Consider the following 21366-nt stretch of genomic DNA (forward strand, 5'->3'; position numbering starts at 1 on the left):
TTGTGTTTTTCTTTGAGACTACTATCAGATACTACCATAGTTACCTACACATAAAATCATACACACAGACACCAAAACACATACATATACTAAATGAGATGAGACAATAAATAAGTCTATTATAACTTAGAGTCATAGAGTAATATCCGTGAGTATTATATCAGACTAACAATAATTCACCTCCAGTGCTTCATGCATGGGAAGAGTTTTTTTTAAACAAAGAAAACCAAGCGCTGATAGCCTGTAGAAGGCCTGCTCAGGACACACTTCCAAACATTACCCAGGATTTTTTATCACTAAAAAGAAGACCTAACTCATTTAGCAGTGCTGTCTGAGAGCTCTGTGTCATTATGAGGCATCAGCAGACGTCAGTGTGTGAACTGCATTGGCTCTGGAGTCAGTACAGCACTTCAGCTGCCAGTCTCAGAATAAAGTAGGTCCCAGGAAAGGGGTCTGCAGGCCAACGAGGCTCACATTTATAAAACTCAGCTCACCCAGTGTAATTAGGGCAAAACTCACATGGGACTTCAGGGAAGTATCTTCAGTGAGATTAAGGAATTGAGGTGAGGAAATGCAATAAAGTCATATAACATCTTAAGTAAAAGTGAGAAACGAATGGGTTATAGGAGAAATTATAAGGCAAACGTTGGCATATAATGAGATAAATACAAAAGAGGAGAGGTTAGGTTTGGAGTCTATTCCCTCAATTCAATTTTGTTCAAATAGAGGCTGTCTTATGATAATTCCCTCAATTTATTCCCCCCAAATAGCCCACATTTTAAAGTGCCATCAGCTTGACCTCTGTCTCATATATTTAATTGCCCACATTCTCCATCCAGGCCAAGCTCTACTTTTGTAACTAGAATCAACGCCCTCCAACCTACCTATGGATTTTCCTCCTGAAAATATCCCCTATCTTCCAAACTTTGATTTTTTTCCTTTGCCTCATTTTCATCATTATAAAAACATGCTACAATATCTCCCATTTTTTAAAAACCCTGCCTTTAAAACATTGTGCCAATTCTACTGCTCTGTGTCTCTGCTTCCTTTTATATCTCTCAGGAAAAAAAAGCATCTATATTCACTGTCACCATTTTTCTTATCTCCCACTCTATGCTTAATTCATTTCAATCTGTTGTTTGTACTATCCTCCCTGAAATCCTACTCATCAAGGTCCTCAAATACTCTCCTATAGCAAATCCATGGTCTAGTCATAGGCCTCATCCTTCTGGATCTCTTGACAGCAATAACACCCTAATAGAATGACACCCCCATGGTTTTCCTCCCATCTCACTGATCAGTGTTTCCCAAATTCCTGGGCTGGACCCACTTCCTCTTTTTCCCCTGTAAGAGAGCCCTGTGGTCAATCCCCTGCCACCTTCTCTTCTCTATTTACCTGTATTCATTTCTTAAGTGATCTCATCCACTCTCATGGTTTTGCATACATCTGCATGAAAATAAGTCCCAACTGGCCACCTCCAACCTGTCCAAAAATATAGTCTCAATTCCCACCTGCTATGGTTTGAATGTTTGCCCCTTCGAAAATTCACATTGAGATTTAATTGTTATTGTAACAGTAATAATATGTGGAGTCTTTAAGAGGTAGTTAGGTCATAGAGACATTTCCCTCATGAATAGATTAAGGTCATTATTGTAAGGAGTGGGTTAGTTACCAAGGGATTGAATTCTTGATAAAAAGGATGATTTTGACTGACTCCCTTGTTCTCCTGCTCTCTCCCACTCCACTACTTCTCACTCACACTCTCATCATGTGATGATTTCTGCCAAAACCTTGCCAAATACTAGTGTCATGCTCTAGGACTTCCCAGCCTGCAGAATCATGAGCCAAATAAATCTTTCTCTATAAATTACTTAGTCTGTGGTATTCTGTTATAGCAACAGAAAATGGACTAAGACATGTCTATAAAATTTCTATCTCCCCGAGTCTCGCACAGCACAGTAAATGGCACCACAATTCACCCAGTTGCTCAAGCTATACTCCTTTGATTCTTCTTCGATTCCTCTCTTCCTTTCATACCCTATATCTAAATTTGATAGCAATTGTAGTCAGCTTTCCATTAAGAATAACCCAGAATCTGACTTCTCAATTCTCCCATCATATCACCCTATTACAAACTACTCTTACCACTCACAATCATGAAACAACCTCCTGTGTAGTCTCCTTTCTTCTACTCTTGACCCCATATAATCTACTCTCCAAATAGCATTTATATTTATCCTTCTAAATCATAAAACAGATCAAATCACTGTCTTTATCAAAGTCTGTAAGTAGATTGCCCTCACACTCTGAATCCCTGTGAGTCAGCTGAAAAAATGCTGCCCCAGCAACCACACAACATCACCTTAGCTCTCTGCATCTCCAGGTGGCTACCACTTTTGTTTACCCCTTCAGCCTCCCTACTTTTTAAGAAAAACAAATTTCCCCAAGTTTGCTTTCTTTTTTCTTTTTTGAGTTCGGGGTACACGTGCAGGTTTGTTACACAGGTAAACTTGTGTTATGGGATTTGTTGCACAGATAATTTCATCACCCAGGTATTAAGCCTAGTACCTATTAGTTATTATTCCTGACCCTCTCCCTCCTCTCACCCTCCACCTTCCAATAGGCTCCAGGGTGTGTTGTTCTCCTCTATGCATCCATATGTTTTCATCATTTAGCTCCCACTTATAAGTGAGAAGATGCAGTATCTCGTTTTCTGTGTTAGTTTGCTAAGGATAATTACCTCCCTTTTTTGATAATCTTTCTCTAGAGAGGTTTACCTGTTTATCCATCCTCTTCCCATGCAACACTAGTATAAAAAGTCTTAGCACATTACTACTTCTTCAAAATCTGGCTAGTTGTTTTTGTTTGTTTGTTTTGTTTTGTTTTTAGTTTTTTAATTTCTTAGGAAATCTCTTTCAGAAACTTAAGCAACTCTTTCATCCTCATGGTTAAGGTATTGATGATTTCGCATTATATCTATGGTTCTTTCATTCCTTGAACAATTTCGATTCACAATGCAAACATTCTCACTCTTTCATGGTAAGAATTAATGCCTCATGATAAAGAAAATCTCAGGAAATGCTTCATTTTGGTGACAATTACAATTTGACATTCAAACATTCAAAAGCTAATTCCTCTTAATTTTATTTTGAGACAGAATCTTGTGCTGTCACCCAGACTGGCATGATCTCAGCTCATGCAGCCTCCGCCTCTCATGTTCAAGTGATTCTTGTGCCTCAGCCTCTTAAGTAGCTGGGACTATAGGTGTGTGCCACCACACCCTGCTAATTTTTGTATTTTTTTTTAATAGAGATGGGGTTTCACCAAGTTGGCCAGGCTGGTTTCAAACTCCTGGTCTCAAGTGACCCACCCACATAAGCCATGTGAATTGCTGGAATTATAGGCGCAAGCCACAGTGCCCAGCCAAAAGCTAATTCTTAATGTTTACTCTTATAAACATGCTGATAGTGACTTAACTATAAATATTGCCTAAAGTGCTTTAAAGTTGATTTATGTTCCCTTTACATCTCTAAAGTTTCCTTGAGCCTTAGAGGACATTGTATTTTTTAGTCAGACTATTAATATATTCCAGTGTATACATTATTAGGAAAATAACATTACCTTTAAAAGGGTTTTTAACTTGAAAGCTTCCAGAGACGTGTAGAGAAAAGACAATAGAATTTCTAAAACCAGCCCTTCATGATACTGAGAATTCACTGGACAGTATTTTTTTGTAGCAAAGATGTATGCAATTTTGAAGTAAGATAACTAAAAGCTGACTAGGACACTAACTCTATTCCCGAGCTGGCCTTAACATTCTCTTCAACTTGACTAAACTTAGGCAGCTTTCTTCCTGACGGTGGATCCTGGACCTCCCTTTTCCTTAGAGCATTTGCTTTAGAGAACTTACAATTGTAAATTCCTTCTCTGCTCCTTTGAAATGTAAATACTCTAAAAATCTACTTGTCAATTTTATAACCGAGAAATGTCTTTCTCAAGGACCTAAGAGCCACCCCTTTGAAATGTAATCATCAAGGAAGATAGTGTCCCCACTATCTTCCAGTCTCTGAGGGAGGGTATATACATAACTTTGATGAGAACCAATTAGTAAAGGGAGATGGCCTAATCACAGAGGAAAACATTTGCAAACTGTGGAATAACTCAATGTGCTTAAGTCTATTGATCAATCTCCCATCTAAAGTCCTCTACTACTTGTCCATTAACTTGTCCTAGTGCTTACACACCCCAGCTCCTTTTGTTCCAACAGAGTTGAGTTCAGTCTCTCCTTCCTATGGCAGCAGTCGAGAATAAAGCTTTCCTTATCTGTTTAACTTTGCTCAGCAAAACTTTTACTTTGACACTACAATCCCAGATATACCGGAGATGACTAAGCTTTCAGTACTCACAGGCTTACCATCTTGACCAGGTTGTCCAGGGTAGCCAGGGTTCCCAGGCAGTCCAGGGTCACCCTAAGCAGGAAGCAAACAAACTTTTCAGTACAAAACAAACAGGCACATTGGTGCAGTCAGGATCAATAAAAGTTCAAAACTTTTGAAGTTTGAGGCTTTTTATATGTTAAAAACAAAAGTTAAAAAAAAAGAAAAGCCCAAAAAGCTATATTTTAAATGCTTACTTAATAAATAATACATCTTATTATATTGAACTTTCAATGATTTATTTATGTGACCACACCAAGTATAACTATAGCAAGTAAAGTATTTTTCACTGATGTAAAATGTGCATATTTATGGTAGGATACATTTTTAGAATTCTGAACAAACTGTAAAGTGTCATAGCAAATATGGTCTCCATGATAGCAATATTTGACTCATAAGACTTTTTTTTTTTTTGAGATGGAGTCTTGCTCTGTCATCCAGGCTGCAGTGCAGTGTTGCGATCTCAGCTCACTGCAATCTCCACCTCTCAGGTTAAAGAGATTCTCCTGTCTCAGCCTCTCAAGTAGCTAGGACTACAGGCATGTGCCACCACATTTGGCTAATTTTTATATTTTTAGTAGAGATGGGGCTTCACCATGTTGGCCAGTCTGGTCTCGAACTCCTGACTTCAAGTGATCTGTCTGCCTCAGCTTCCCAAAGTGCAAGGTGAGCTACCGCGCCCGGCATATAGACTTCATTATATCCTATAGGTTCTATATATACAGGTATTGATGTCCTACAATACAACTTAACTCATATTTATTTTTAAAATAGTCTGTAGACCATGTGATCTCTCATGTAGAATTCAAGTTTAAAGCTGCATAACTATCATTTCTTTCAATCCTATAAGTGTGTTGCTGTGTTACTTTGTCTATACTCGCAATCTCAAATTAATATAATATTACTATGAGAGCAAGGCCCAGGCCAAACAACTCTATTCCAAGTCCCATAATCCTTGAATACATGTAATATTTGAATGAAGAAAAAAAATCCTTTATCCTCAAAAACCTAAGATCTTTAAAGAACACTGTTTAATATCACATGACAATGAGCTCAATCACACTCTATGGAACTCTTCCATGTTGTCCAATGGCCAGTACTGACCATTCAGGTGGCCACCATCCATGTAAAAACAACATGAAAGCAACACTTTTTGTGAGGTAAGGATGTTTTATAATTTAATTCTAAGAAACACTAAAAAATACCATAGGTATCTATCTATGAATTCGTGAAATCTAAATGGAGCATCCTGCTGAAAAATAGGAAGTCGCTGCCATAAGTATCAGGGTGTCCCTATAGAGAGGCACATGATTTCTATTAATTCTTCACTTTTGGAGTTTTTTTGTTTTGTTTTGTTTTTTGAGATGGGGTCTAACTTTGTCACCCAGACTGGAGTGCAGTGGTGTGATCACAGCTCACTGTAGCTTCAACCTCCCAGGCTCACGTGATCCTTCCACCTCAGCCTCTCAAGTAGCTGGGGTCACAGGTACAAGCCATCATGCCCAGCTAATTTTCATATTTTTTGTAGAGGTGGGGTCTCACTATGTTGCCCAGACTGGTCTTGAACTCCTGGGCTCAAGTGATCCTCCTGCCTCAACCTCCCAAAGTGGTGGTATTACAGGTATGAACTACTGAGCCTGACCTCTTTACTATTTTTTGTCAAGAAATCATTCACATAGAAATCAATCACCTACCCTGTGATTAAGGTATTATTATAGAGCCAAATTTCATGGAAATACTACTTCAGACTCCTGGCTAGGGAGATTTGTTCCTGAAACAACAGGAGAAAAAAAATGGAAAGAACTAAGTGAACTCTAATAAGGAACCAATAAAGCAGGGATGAGCTGTTCACTTAGCAGCTGCCCCCCAAGAGGCTTAGCTTGAGGAAAGGCTGAGAAGAAGGCAAATGTCATTTTTAAAAGACAGAAAGAAGAGTTGTAAATCCAAGGGGGGGGAAATAATTCTGAACCATGTAATGTCTCGCTGAATAAATATAATTTGTATTTCTAATCCAAGGACTTGCAATGCTGGCTGGGCATTAGGAAACAACTTTGTCTCTAGGAAGTTAGAATTTCTCTCTTATTTTTGAGAAGGTGCACATTAATCTCCCTGCCATCCTTCCTTATCCATGTGCTGACTGGACTTGTCGCCTTTCAAGAAATTCCAACTTTTTCTTCTCCCTGCAATAAATTTTTTTCTCTTTTTCCACTCTAGAGCTAACACAAGAAAATTCTCCTCACTGTATCTTTCTTGTTACTCCATTTTTTCCTGGTGTCTTTTTCTACTGAAATGTTACGACAGCTCTTAAATCACTTATTCATAACTAGTGTTTTCTCAAAGTTTTCTTTTAGTTAGTCTTCATTTATCATTTGGATTGAGACTGTAGCAAAATCTGAATTATTATTATTATTATTTTTGAGACGGAGTCTCGCTCTGTCACCCAGGTTGGAGTGCAATAGCATAATATTGGCTCATTGCAACCTCCACCCCCCAGGTTCAAGTGATTCTCCTGCCTCACCTGTAATCCCTGTAGCTGGATTACAGGCATGCACCATCATGCTCAGCTAATTTTTGTAATTTTAGTAGAGACGGGGTTTCACCATGTTGGCCAGGCTGGTCTCAAACTCATAACCTCATGATCCGCCCACTTCTGCCTCCCAAAGTGCTGGGATTATAGGTGTGAGCCACCATACCTGGCCTTACTTATTTTTATTTTTATTTTTTTGGTACAATGCTGGGTATCAAGTAGAGATTCAATAACTATTTTTTGTCTGATGTGCTTCAAATACAATCTGTCATTGACCCACTCATTTGTAGAATATTAATTATCAGCAAAACCTAAGATATCAAAAGGATTTGAGAGGGTTTAATCTCTATCATCATCAGGCTGAAATAAAAATTTGGCACAGAAAAGGGACTTGTGCTTTTTATGCTACATAAAATTTTGAAAAAGATATTTAATAATAATGTTTCCAGTTAATCAAAATTAAGTTCCCAAATGAAAAAAAATTACCCACAAGATAAATCCAATGTGACTTCATAAAGACCATAACACTGGTCAACAGCCCCAAGAAGAAAATAATTTCTTGTAGGTTCTGCTATTGCTGTTAGATTTTACTGGTTATTTTGATTATTGCTGTCACTAAGTTATTTGCAAAAACTCAGGTAGGTTTGGTATTGTTCCTATAAAACTGGAAGGATAAAGTAAAATCCTAATTAATATAGCTGACTGGAGAGAAGGCCAATTTTATTACTCTTAATAAAAGCTGACACTCAACCTTTATTGACTGTTATGCACTAAGCTCTGGTCCAACAGATTTGCATATATTGAGTTACTGAATTCACGTAATAATCCTATGAAGCAGATACTTTTATTATTCCCATTTTCTATGTAGGAAAACTGAGGGCCAGGAAAGTTAGGGAACTTGCCCAAGGTCACACAGCAGTGATAGAGATGGGATTCAAACCCAACCAGTTCAGCTCCAGGGTCCAAGCTCTTAAACACTACCATTCCTGTCCACAGTAATACACTGATCAGAACCAGACTGAGGAATACTAGAAAATTTAATATGGAAAAAATTCCCCAATACATTAAATTAGACGCATGACTTATTATTACAAAACTGTGACTAAGTTCGCAATCCACCTTATTCTAATTTAGTTGAAACATTTGTACATTTTGAGTTTTCAAAAATATGTACTCAGCTGAAAAGCAGTATCTATTTATGTTTATTTGAATTTGTGCCACTGGATTTTTAAGTTGTTGACAGGAGTGAAAATGTCATGGACTAAACTAAAACATCTCTGAATATGGTCTCTTAAGTAATGTAAATATAAATAAAGTATGAAACAGTTGTGCTTATAAAAATAAGCTAATATTTTAAGTTGTTCATCCAAGGCAAAACTTTGGAATTCTTCATATAGGCCCAAATATGATGTTTATAAGCCTTCATTTAAAAAACCTTATGCTTTCATGCTACCCCTCTGGTCTCCACAAGAACATTTGACCTAAGATGTATTACATTCTCCAAAGCCAACCTCTTTCCTCCCTCAGAACCCAAGTACCACGCCCTGAATCTAGAAGGACTCTACTCAGTCTGAAAATTTTTAACATAAAAATGTAAATACCCTTGGCCCTTGAAATTTTCCAAAGGCTTTTGTGTTTTAGACAGAGGGTACCTTGATAGTCCCAATGAATCTCTAATTGGCAAAATTATTAGGGTGTAACAAAAGGTATCAACAGAGATATGGCTATAGTAAAAGTGGTATCTCGGAGCAAAGAAGCTATTAAAAAATTGTCCCAACCTAAAAAAATCAAAAATGTCTTCTTTCCACTTCTGATATTTAAGATTAGAGCAAATGCAGGAGTTTGTTCCCACAAATGTTCCTCTGTCTACTGAAGTAGGGGAAGAAGCTGTCATTTGCATGCATGGGTCATTTGAAAGGAAGTTATTTGCAAGCTGGGATTGACCTGGATCTTTCTTGCAGAACAGAAGCGCATTCCACATAGGTTAAATGGGGGGAGGGGTGGATCTTATGGTTTTGACAATTTCACAATTCCTTTAACAAAAATTATTATTACTGTTAAGCACTGTGCCAGACTGGAGTGTCAAAGGAGAATTTTCTTTTTATTAACCTTTATTGTGAACAAAAGAAGGGCTTGCATATACAAATGATTCCAACGAATTCATTAATCATTCCCTATGTTTGTCATTAGGGATAAAAAATAAGCTATTCTTCCAGGGGCTCACAGTCTAGTGACAGATAATTTTTTGATGCCTGATAAAAAGTCAATGACACGATAAGTCTAAGTGTGGTGTACCTGTTCATTTTGACCTGGTTTTGCAACAGTGTTGTCACATTTTCCAGAAATCTAAAGAACTTAAAAAAAAAAAAAAAAAAAAACAACTATCTTAGAATCAGCACTTCCCCATTTATCAATACAAAAATTTCTGCTCTGTTTCAGTCTCGACCCCACACTCATCTCCTAAAAGTTTTCTGGCTAACAGAAAAGCTAGACCTGTTCTTTACAGGTCACTCTATTTGATGGACTTCTGCAAAACTTTCCAGAAAGCATATAACAAAAATGGCCAATAAGCCTCAGTGGAACCTAAAGTAAACTTGTCTCATCTGTTTTAATTCAGGTTCTGTTGAACTAATTAAAACTCTATCAACTTTCAAAGCCAGGAAAGAAGTGCAACTTAGAGTGTTGCTAGGGATTCTGTTTTTTACATACAGGTCCGTGTTCTGGGTAAGGAACCACTTCCAGGATAAAGAGCCCTAAATGGATGGAAGAGTGTGTGTGTGTTCCTGTCCTCCTGCCAGATTTTCTGAAGAAAATGGAAAGCAGATCAAAAAGGCACGCCAACTTGAAGATTGGTGGAAAACTGCAATTTCACTTAGAGTAGTAGGTGGCAATAGGGCTAGATTATGACTAAGAAAAGAAAATGAAAATGAGAAACACATGAAACTTGAAAATATTAAACATTAGAGGCTTCATCAGATAAGAGAATGGGTGTGCTAAAAATTTAGTGTAGAAAGTACATGAGTAAAAATAGGTGACACTACAAGACATCTATTGGACCACAAATGACAATCAGAAAACATCAGAGGCTCCAGGTGCCTCCCAAAAGGGAACAGCCTCTTGGAGACCCTGGAGATGCTGGAAGTGGCTTGAATCTCACTGAGAGTCAGAAAAGCACTATAGGCTTTGATAGGTCAGATAGCACAGGTCTCTGATTTCTACATTATATCTAATGCAGGTCAAATTATTTTTATGTATAATATTCCAAGGTGAATAAACTATATGAATATATATTTTTAAAAGAATCTACTGGTAGGATACACCAAGGTGTCTTCCAGGTTATAGTCTCCCAGGAGTATTTTATAGGTATTTCTCCTTTATGTCAAGACATCTTAAATAATAGGTGGTTACTTTAAAGATGATTTGGATTAACTCTTCTAAATGCTATCTAAAAATAATTTACAATAATACATTGATTATCATGTATTGTATTCAAATTTAAAGCCGGACAGAGATTTACTTTGAATGACAGATCAAATGTATACTTCTTAAATTCCATGTCTTTCTTTATCTTAATGGTTAGGCCTGAAATGAATAGAGAAATACACATAAAAGAAAGAATTAAATTATCTTGGGCCAACAGTCCAAAAAATAAAACTTTTTCAGTTTTGACGATTGAAACACTAATTACAAACTGACTTTGGCAGCATATATACTAAAATTGAAACACTAATCAGAAAATTCAGTCTAAATGAACATTATAATTCATATTTAACAAAAATGATTATGGTTACTTCAAGTAAGAGGTGATCAATACAAGTAAACATTATATTTTTGCTTAGGGAAACATACCTGCTTTCAAGTTACACATTATTTTATTTAGGTGATATTTTAATATAATGTTAAGTAAACAAGATTTATCTATCATGGACAAACCACTACACTTCTGAGTGTCTTACTTAGGCTGTGTCTAAGTGATGCCACAAGTAACACAACTTACTTAAAAATTTAGCCATTAGGCCATTAAGCCAGGTGCGGTGGCTCACATTTGTAATCCTAGAACTTTGGGAGGCAGAGGTGGGCGAATCACAAGGTCAGGAGATTGAGACCATCCTTGCCAACATGGTGAAACCCCATCTCTACTAAAATACAAAAAACTAGCTGGGCACGGTGGTGCGTGCCTGTAATCCCAGCTACTCGGGAGGCCGAAGCAGGGGAATAGCTTGAACCCACGAGGCAGAGCTTGCAGTGAACCAAGATTGTGCCACTGCACTCCAGCCTGGCAACAGAGCAAGATTCCATCTCAAAAAAAAAAAAAAAACATTTAGTCATTAATATTAAATTGCATAGAAAAATATTCAGAACATATTATGTATAAAACAACCAGTTATAAAGTAGTATGCACACAATGGCTCCAATCATATAAAAATGTATATGTACATTTGTATACAAATCAATATGTAAATGTAACTGGAACAAGTGCATATATGGAAATATGGAAATGACTAAAAGAATATACTCCCCAAAAGTACATGATTAAGTTAAATAGATGTATGTGGCTCTAACTTCAAATCAAATTCACAATAATAAAATCAATTTTAAATTTCTTACTTCATTTTTTCCATCCAAAAATTATTTTGACAAATTATGAATTCAGACATTTAAGAATTCAGACCATGTCTTAACAAATGCTCTTTCTTCATTTTTTAACAGATTCTAAGGAAGTATTGTTCTTGGGATCTAGCAGCAGTATTTGGGGAAAGAAAACAACCAAACAAATAATACTGTCTCAGTTTAATGTGGATGACAGATATCAGTTTTAGGTTCAAAAGTCTAATCTAGACTAGATTAGAATACACTTGTTTTTCTAGATAAAAAATGACTAAAACTGAGGTTTTAAACTATATAAGACATCAGATAGAAATTTCTCAACAGGATCAATGGTGATTAGGAATTGTATGGTTTACCCAGCTCTTGTTTGTGTGTTTTAACAAAAACAGCAAGTTAGGTGTTACTCACTTTGGGGCCTTGAAGTCCTGGTTTTCCCGGAGGACAAATACAGGGAGCTGGAGTTGAACCTACATCACTGGGACCATTAAGGCACTACAAGCACAAAAATGGAAACAGGCAACAAGCATGGAAAGACATATAGGTACACGCACACGTATATTTATGCATTTCGATATTTGTGTAAAATGGTAAAAATATCCTACATTTACTTTCAAATTTTATTTAGCCCAACTCAATAGGAAATTCCAAATCACAAAATCTATAAATATTAAATACATTGAAGTTACATAAAAATGGGTTCTATTTGTCTAATATTCATACTTACAGTTGTTGGAAAAGAGCTAAATGGTCCCACAATACAAATATTACCTTAAGCGGAACAATAGTATCCAAGCTTACCTCTCCATTCTGAAAGAAAAACAACAAATGTGTTTTAAAATGTTTTTAATAAAATTTATAAATTATCAGCCTAATTTACAGATATTTCACCATCCAGATTAGAGATATATGAAGTATGAAAACCAATAAGAACCAAAATATTTCCCTGTATTTATCCTAAAAAGTCACTTATCTATACATGCTACTACTCCATTCATATAGGAGAATACAGAAAGGATATATTTTTTTAAGGTGAGTAGAAGAAGATTAAAACACCAGAGCTGCTTGATATAATAGCCATGCAAGATAAAAAATATCTCCAGATGAGATTTATATGTTGTCTCGAAATTTCAGGAAATCATTTAAGAACCAGAAAAAAAAAATGTCGAAACACATCTTAGCAAGTCACAAACTGCATGCATTAAAATCTTGCACTTTAGGAGAGCTTCTCCTAAAATAGTCTGTGTTTTATTAAATAACATACAATTTTAAAAGGACAATCATCTTTCCAAACAATAAAAACTAGTTCAAAAATGAGAAGGTTGGATTGAAGGTGCAAAAGGCAAACAGGCCACAGAAAGTCACACCTGAGAGTAAGGAAGGAGACATTAAAAGATAAAGTGGAAGTGAGCATTCAAAATCAGCTATCTAAAGCTGTGCTTCATCATATGGGAGGATAATGGTAATTATCATATGTCAATGCAGAGACATCAATAAATGAAGTATGCACAATGAATTCTCAAATGCCATGACTTATTAACACTTTTAAAAGAGGTTTATATTTCAAGTTATAAATATCTAAAACTATAGTGCTTAAACAGTTATTTATCTAGAAAACCCATAATAAATCCTTTCTAGAAAATTCTGTTTGATTACAGATTTTTTCAATGTGCTGTTCTGTGTCTTCAAGGTTTTAGAATATGTGGATCCATACATTATTCCATTTGATAGGAAAAAAGAAGATGATGACAACATAACTACACACATTTTAAAAACTGTGGTTGCGGGGGGCGGAGCAAGATGGCCGAATAGGAACAGCTCCAGTCTCCAACTCCCAGCGCGAGCGACACAGAAGAGTGCATCGCCAGCAACGGATCAAAGCTGGTCAGAGAATGACTTTGACGAGATGAGAGAAGAAGGCTTCAGTCCATCAAACCTCTCAGAGCTAAAGGAGGAATTACGTACCCAGTGCAAAGAAACTAAAAATCTTGAAAAAAAAGTGGAAGAATTGACAGCTAGACTAATTAATGCAGAGAAGATCATAAACGAAATGACAGAGATGAAAACCATGACACGAGAAATACGTGACAAATGCACAAGCTTCAGTAACCGACTCGATCAACTGGAAGAAAGAGTATCAGCGATTGAGGATCAAATGAATGAAATGAAGCGAGAAGAGAAACCAAAAGAAAAAAGAAGAAAAAGAAATGAACAAAGCCTGCAAGAAGTATGGGATTATGTAAAAAGACCAAATCTACATCTGATTGGGGTGCCTGAAAGTGAGGGGGAAAATGGAACCAAGTTGGAAAACACTCTTCAGGATATCATCCAGGAGAACTTCCCCAACCTAGTAGGGCAGGCCAACATTCAAATTCAGGAAATACAGAGAACGCCACAAAGATACTCCTCCAGAAGAGCAACTCCAAGACACATAATTACCAGATTCACCAAAGTTGAAATGAAGGAAAAAATCTTAAGGGCAGCCAGAGAGAAAGGTCGGGTTACCCACAAAGGGAAGCCCATCAGAATAACAGCAGACCTCTCGGCAGAAACTCTACAAGCCAGAAGAGAGTGGGGGCCAATATTCAACGTTCTTAAAGAAAAGAATTTTCAACCCAGAATTTCATATCCAGCCAAACTAAGCTTCATCAGTGAAGGAGAAATAAAATCCTTTACAGATAAGCAAATGCTTAGAGATTTTGTCACCACCAGGCCTGCCTTACAAGAGACCCTGAAGGAAGCCCTAAACATGGAAAGGAACAACCGGTACCAGCCATTGCAAAAACATGCCAAAATGTAAAGACCATCGAGGCTAGGAAGAAACTGCATCAACTAACGAGCAAAATAACCAGTTAATATCATAATGACAGGATCAAGTTCACACATAACAATATTAACCTTAAATGTCAATGGACTAAATGCTCCAATTAAAAGACACAGACTGGCAAACTGGATAAAGAGTCAAGACCCATCAGTCAGCTGTATTCAGGAGACCCATCTCACATGCAGAGACATACATAGGCTCAAAATAAAGGGATGGAGGAAGATCTACCAAGCAAATGGAGAACAAAAAAAAGCAGGGGTTGCAATCCTAGTCTCTGATAAAACAGACTTTAAACCATCAAAGATCAAAAGAGACAAAGAAGGCCATTACATAATGGTAAAGGGATCATTCAACAGGAAGAGCTAACTATCCTAAATATATATGCACCCAATACAGGAGCTCCCAGATTCATAAAGCGAGTCCTTAGAGACCTACAAAGAGACTTAGACTCCCATACAATAATAATGGGAGACTTCAACACTCCACTGTCAACATTAGACAGATCAACGAGACAGAAAGTTAACAAGGATATCCAGGAATTGAACTCATCTCTGCACCAAGCGGACCTAATAGACATCTATAGAACTCTCCACCCCAAATCAACAGAATATACATTCTTCTCAGCACCACATCACACTTATTCCAAAATTGACCACATAATTGGAAGTAAAGCACTCCTCAGCAAATGTACAAGAACAGAAATTATAACAAACTGTCTCTCAGACCACAGTGCAATCAAACTAGAACTCAGGACTAAGAAACTCAATCAAAACCGCTCAACTACATGGAAACTGAACAACCTGCTCCTGAATGACTACTGGGTACATAACGAAATGAAAGCAGAAATAAAGATGTTCTTTGAAACCAATGAGAACAAAGATACAACATACCAGAATCTCTGGGACACATTTAAAGCAGTGTGTAGTGGGAAATTTATAGCACTAAATGCCCACAAGAGAAAGCAGGAGAGATCTAAAATTGACACTCTAACATCACAATTAAAAGAACTAGAGAGGCAAGAGCAAACACATTCAAAAGCTAGCAGAAGGCAAGAAATAACTAAGATCAGAGCAGAACTGAAGGAGATAGAGACACAAAAAACCCTCCAAAAAATCAATGAATCCAGGAGTTGGTTTTTTGAAAAGATCAACAAAATTGACAGACCGCTAGCTAGACTAATAAAGAAGAAAAGAGAGAGGAATCAAATAGACGCAATAAAAAATGATAAAGGGGATATCACCACCGACCCCACAGAAATACAAACAACCATCAGAGAATACTATAAATGCCTCTACACAAATCAACTAGAAAATCTAGAAGAAATGGATAATTTCCTGGACACTTACACTCTCCCAAGACTAAACCAGGAAGAAGTTGAATCCCTGAATAGACCAATAGCAGGCTCTGAAATTGAGGCAACAATTAATAGCCTACCCACCAAAAAAAGTCCAGGACCAGATGGATTCACAGCTGAATTCTACCAGAGGTACAAGGAGGAGCTGGTACCATTCCTTCTGAAACTATTTCAATCAATAGAAAAAGAGGGAATCCTCCCTAACTTTTTTTATGAGGCCAACATCATCCTGATACCAAAGCCTGGCAGAGACACAACAAAAAAAGAGAATTTTAGACCAATATCCCTGATGAACATCGATGCAAAAATCCTCAATAAAATACTGGCAAGCCGGATTCAGCAGCACATCAAAAAGCTTATCCACCATGATCAAGTGGGCTTCATCCCTGGGATGCAAGGCTGGTTCAACATTCGCAAATCAATAAACGTAATCCAGCATATAAACAGAACCAAAGACAAGAACCACATAATTATCTCAATAGATGCAGAAAAGGCTTTTGACAAAATTCAACAGCCCTTTATGCTAAAAACGCTCAATAAATTTGGTATTGATGGAACGTACCTCAAAATAATAAGAGCTATTTATGACAAACCCACAGCTAATATCATACTGAATGGGCAAAAACTGGAAAAATTCCCTTTGAAAACTGGCACAAGACAGGGATGCCCTCTCTCACCACTCCTATTCAACATAGTGTTGGAAGTTCTGGCTAGGGCAATCAGGCAAGAGAAAGAAATCAAGGGTATCCAGTTAGGAAAAGAAGAAGTCAAATTGTCCCTGTTTGCAGATGACATGATTGTATATTTAGAAAACCCCATCGTCTCAGCCCAAAATCTCCTTAAGCTGATAAGCAACTTCAGCAAAGTCTCAGGATACAAAATTAATGTGCAAAAATCACAAGCATTCTTATACACCAGTAACAGACAAACAGAGAGCCAAATCAGAATGAACTTCCATTCACAATTGCTTCAAAGAGAATAAAATACCTAGGAATCCAGCTTACAAGGGATGTAAAGGACCTCTTCAAGGAGAACTACAAACCACTGCTCAGTGAAATCAAAGAGGACACAAACAAATGGAAGAACATACCATGCTCATGGATAGGAAGAATCAATATCGTGAAAATGGCCATACTGCCCAAGGTGATTTATAGATTCAATGCCATCCCCATCAAGCTACCAATGACTTTCTTCACAGAATTGGAAAAAACGGCTTTAAAGTTCATATGGAACCAAAAAAGAGCCCGCATTGCCAAGACAATCCTAAGTCAAAAGGACAAAGCTGGAGGCGTCACGCTACCTGACTTCAAACTATACTACAAGGCTACAGTAACCAAAACAGCATGGTACTGGTACCACAACAGAGATATAGACCAATGGAACAGAACAGCATCCTCAGAAATAATACCACACATCTACAGCCATCTGATCTTTGACAAACCTGAGAGAAACAAGAAATGGGGAAAGGATTCCCTATTTAATAAATGGTGCTGGGAAAATTGGCTAGCCATAAGTAGAAAGCTGAAACTGGATCCTTTCCTTACCCCTTATACGAAGATTAATTCAAGATGGATTAGAGACTTAAATGTTAGACCTAATACCATAAAAACCCTAGAAGAAAATCTAGGTAGTACCATTCAGGACATAGGCATGGGCAAGGACTTCATGTCTAAAACACCAAAAGCAACGGCAGCAAAAGCAAAAATGACACATGGGATCTAATTAAACTAAAGAGCTTTTGCACAGCTAAAGAAACTACCATCAGAGTGAACAGGCAACCTACAGAATGGGAAAAAATTTTTGCAACCTACTCATCTGACAAAGGGCTAATATCCAGAATCTACAAAGAACTCAAACAAATATACAAGAAAAAAACAAACAACCCCATCAAAAAGTGGGGAAAGGATATGAACAGACATTTCTCAAAAGAAGACATCCATACAGTCAACTGACACATGAAAAAATGCTCATCATCACTCGCCATCAGAGAAATGCAAATCAAAACCACAATGAGATACCATCTCACACCAGTTAGAATGGCAATCATTAAGAAGTCAGGAAACAACAGGTGTTGGAGAGGATGTGGAGAAATAGGAACACTTTTACACTGTTGGTGGGATTGTAAACTAGTTCAACCATTATGGAAAACAGTATGGCGATTCCTCAAGGATCTAGAACTAGATGTACCATATGACCCAGCCATCCCACTACTGGGTATATACCCAAAGGATTATAAATTACTCTACTACAAAGACACATGCACACGTATGTTTATTGCGGCACTATTCACAATAGCAAAGACTTGGAATCAACCCAAATGTCCATCTGTGACAGACTGGATTAAGAAAATGTGGCACATATACACCATGGAATACTATGTAGCCATCAAAAAGGATGAGTTTGCGTCCTTTGTAGGGACATGGATGCAGCTGGAAACCATCATTCTTAGCAAACTATCACAAGAAGAGAAACCAAACACCGCATGTTCTCACTCATAGGTGGGAACTGAACAATGAGATCACTTGGACTCGGGAAGGGGAACATCACCACTGGGGCCTATCATGGGGAGGGGGGAGGAGGGAGGGATTGCATTGGGGAGTTATACATGATATAAACGTCATGCACATGTACCCTAGAACTTAAAGTATAATAAAAAACAAAAAAGAAAAAAAAGAAAAAAGAAAAAAGAAAAAAAAATAAAAACTGTGGTTGACTCAAATATCACTGGGAATTCACATTGTCAAAAAGTTGTACAACACTCTACCATATTTCCACTAGCAGTAATACACCAATTTTTTGCCCAGGGGAAAGGGGATTGATTACACACACACACATACACACACACACACACACACACACACACACAAACACACTATGAGATAAAATAACATTTTAGCTTATAATCTTTTTCCTCCTAACACATTAATGAAAATAGCTAAATAAATAGAAACACTGCTTATATTCTAGAATTATAATAAATTTTTACTTAGGTATCAACAAGAAAAGTATCTATTCATTATTTCACTAAGGAAAAATATTTCTTGCTCTTCAGAACTGTGCTATTTGGGGTGTTCTGTCAACATGTTTAATATACATTATTATATTGTTATATTATACATGATTATATTAAGTATAATAATGCATTTCACACACTGGCATTCAGACAAAGCATCTTACATTTTTCTGGAGCAGGTCTCATCTTGCTTTACCTGAGCACTGGAATAGTCATAGTCATAGATGATGGGAAAAATATTACTGGCCGGGCACGGTGGCTCACACTTGTAATCCCAGTACTTTAGAGGGCTGAGGCCGGCAAATCACCCGCGGTCAGGAGTTCGAGACCAGCCTGGACAACATGGTGAAACCCAGTCTCAACTAAAAATACAAAAATTAGCTGGGTGTGGTGGCAGGCATCTGTAATCCCAGCTACTCGGGAGGCTGAGACAGGAAAATTGCTTGAACCCAGGAGGCGGAGGTTGCAGTGAGCCAAGATCGCGCCACTGCACTCCAGCCTGGGTGACAAGAGTGAGACTCTGACTCAAAACAAAACAAAACAAGAAAACATTTTCTTGTGGTCTTTCATTCACACTCGCACAATGACACATAACAACTTCATTTCAACTATAACCTCAAAATACGTTTTCTTCATGTAACTTCACTTCCACTAGCATTAAAAAATAAAATTAATTCTACACTTTAAATTAATACTGAGATATTATCTACTTTTTATTTATTGCTTTGAAAGTACTAAAGCAACATCTGGGAAAAAAACAATCCCTCCTACTTACAAATCCAGGAATCTCACATGCTGTCTCCCGGTTGTTCTGTTCTGGGTCACAGTAGATTCGCAACTTTTGGACATCAAACTAAAAACATAAACCCAGTAGAATTAAAGTTGAGGCACAGCAAATTGTTTTACAAGAGCAACTCAGATACATAGAAACATCCACTATGGTTAGTAATTGTGTAAGGTTTACATCACAGCATTTAACTAAAACAATAAAAATACAAAATTTTAATACTTAACATACACTATAAAGATGTGATGCGACATAACCACTGAAGAAAAATTCCCTAGCACTGAGAGCAAATCTCCCGTTTTCTCCCGGAACTCAGTGAGGCTTTCTTAGTACTCCTGTATTAAAAGCTAATCTAAAGAGCACTTTGTAGGACACTTAAAAGATTTCCCAGGTTTTCTGTGTTTATCCTAATCTCGACATTCCTCATGGCATAGGGTGGACTCAAGAAACCATCTTTGGTCTTTGCTATTTAGTTGCCGGCATGGAGTGTTGTGTGATTAGTAGGCCCAGCACCTGTTAATGTTTAACTATTTACTACAATTTGACATGTAGCATTAATTCATAGAGGCCACATGTGTAAACACACATAAGAAAATGACAGAGTCTTCCTTTAATAGAAACAGTGCAGGAGGGACATACCTTTCAAATAAAGGATTTTTCTAGACATGGCGTTTACAGACACATTTCTCCATCCAAAAACAGATACTCCAGTTTAAGAAGGTATCAAAAAGTCAAAACAAAACTTGTAGGTATAATTTGAACATACCACAATTGCTTTATTTTTAAGGAACAGTTTTGTTTGTGAAGAACCCTGACATGAATTAATCTAATTTTATCCTTGCAGCTGCAAAGACATTTTTATAGCCCCACTTACAGATGAAACTATATTCTCTTTTCCAAATTCATTACTTAAACTATGTTTCTCTTGGGAAACATGAAATTAATGTTTCCTAGAAATGTAGAATTCTATCCTGAACCCAGGGGAACATTTTTCTAAATATTCTTATAAAATAGATTAAGTCCAATTCTGCATTTTAATACATATACATACACAAAATTTCACTAATGAACTGACCACATTTTGGTGAACAACTTAAGGGAATTCATAATTAAGTTCAATACGATTAAATGTGGTGAAAACTATTACAAAGGAGAGCAAAAGTTTCATTCTATATAATTCAAAGAGTGAATCATTATTTATCTACCTGAACAGTTTCTTCTTTTCCAGAATATTTTCCAATTTGAGTTTGCCCATTGATCAAGATCCCTAAAACTGGATGTAAGGGCTTGTTTTCAATTTGCTGGTCATCAATATACAGAGTTACATCTTGCTCTGTTACTAAGAGACGAATTTGGTGCCAGCCTTCATCAAACAACGTCTACAAAAAGAAAGTGTGGAAGATTCATCAATAAAGCCCCTAACAATATTTTATTTTCTTTGTTCTTACTCCCTTGCTCCTAACCATTGCTGAGAAACTTCATCCCATAAAGACTGACTGTATTATACATTAATTCATCCTAACCCAAGCTGGACCTTATATGCTACCCACCAATTCTTTCATTAATCCTTATCTGAGTTCCTATTACATATTTCAAAGAAATTGTGTCAAATAACTTACTAAAGCAACTCCCTCAAAATCATAAATGAGTTTAATAATCTCTGAATCCAAATGGCTTCTCTCCTGCCTCATCTTGTTTATTTCATTGCAACTTTGGGCCCCATAACTAATCAATCTTCCTTGATATTCTCACTCAACTTTTGGGATTCAAACCATCTTGATCATTTTCATTTCTTCCTCTCTAGTTGCTGATTCTCTCT

At 37.0% G+C, this 21366-nt stretch overlaps 1 protein-coding gene across 3 annotated transcripts in view; it reads right to left on the bottom strand.

Annotated features, from left to right (window-relative positions):
• Nucleotides 1-21366, bottom strand: part of COL21A1 (collagen type XXI alpha 1 chain) — a 201247-nt gene that overhangs the window by 96408 nt on the left and 83473 nt on the right. For 2 of the 3 annotated variants that reach the window (XM_033217499.1, XM_033217498.1), the window contains exons 6-10: nucleotides 20753-20926; nucleotides 19536-19613; nucleotides 12371-12379; nucleotides 11981-12064; nucleotides 4408-4470 (exon numbers count right to left, since the gene is read on the bottom strand). In XM_033217499.1, the coding sequence (XP_033073390.1) occupies nucleotides 4408-4470; nucleotides 11981-12064; nucleotides 12371-12379; nucleotides 19536-19613; nucleotides 20753-20926 (408 nt within the window). Of the gene's footprint in view, nucleotides 1-4407; nucleotides 4471-11980; nucleotides 12065-12370; nucleotides 12380-19535; nucleotides 19614-20752; nucleotides 20927-21366 lie in introns of those variants that run through there. The other variant, XM_033217500.1, reaches the window with a different exon arrangement.

Source organism: Trachypithecus francoisi, unplaced genomic scaffold (assembly GCF_009764315.1).
Source record: "Trachypithecus francoisi isolate TF-2019V2 unplaced genomic scaffold, Tfra_2.0 Lachesis_group10, whole genome shotgun sequence".
NCBI lineage: Eukaryota > Metazoa > Chordata > Mammalia > Primates > Cercopithecidae > Trachypithecus > Trachypithecus francoisi.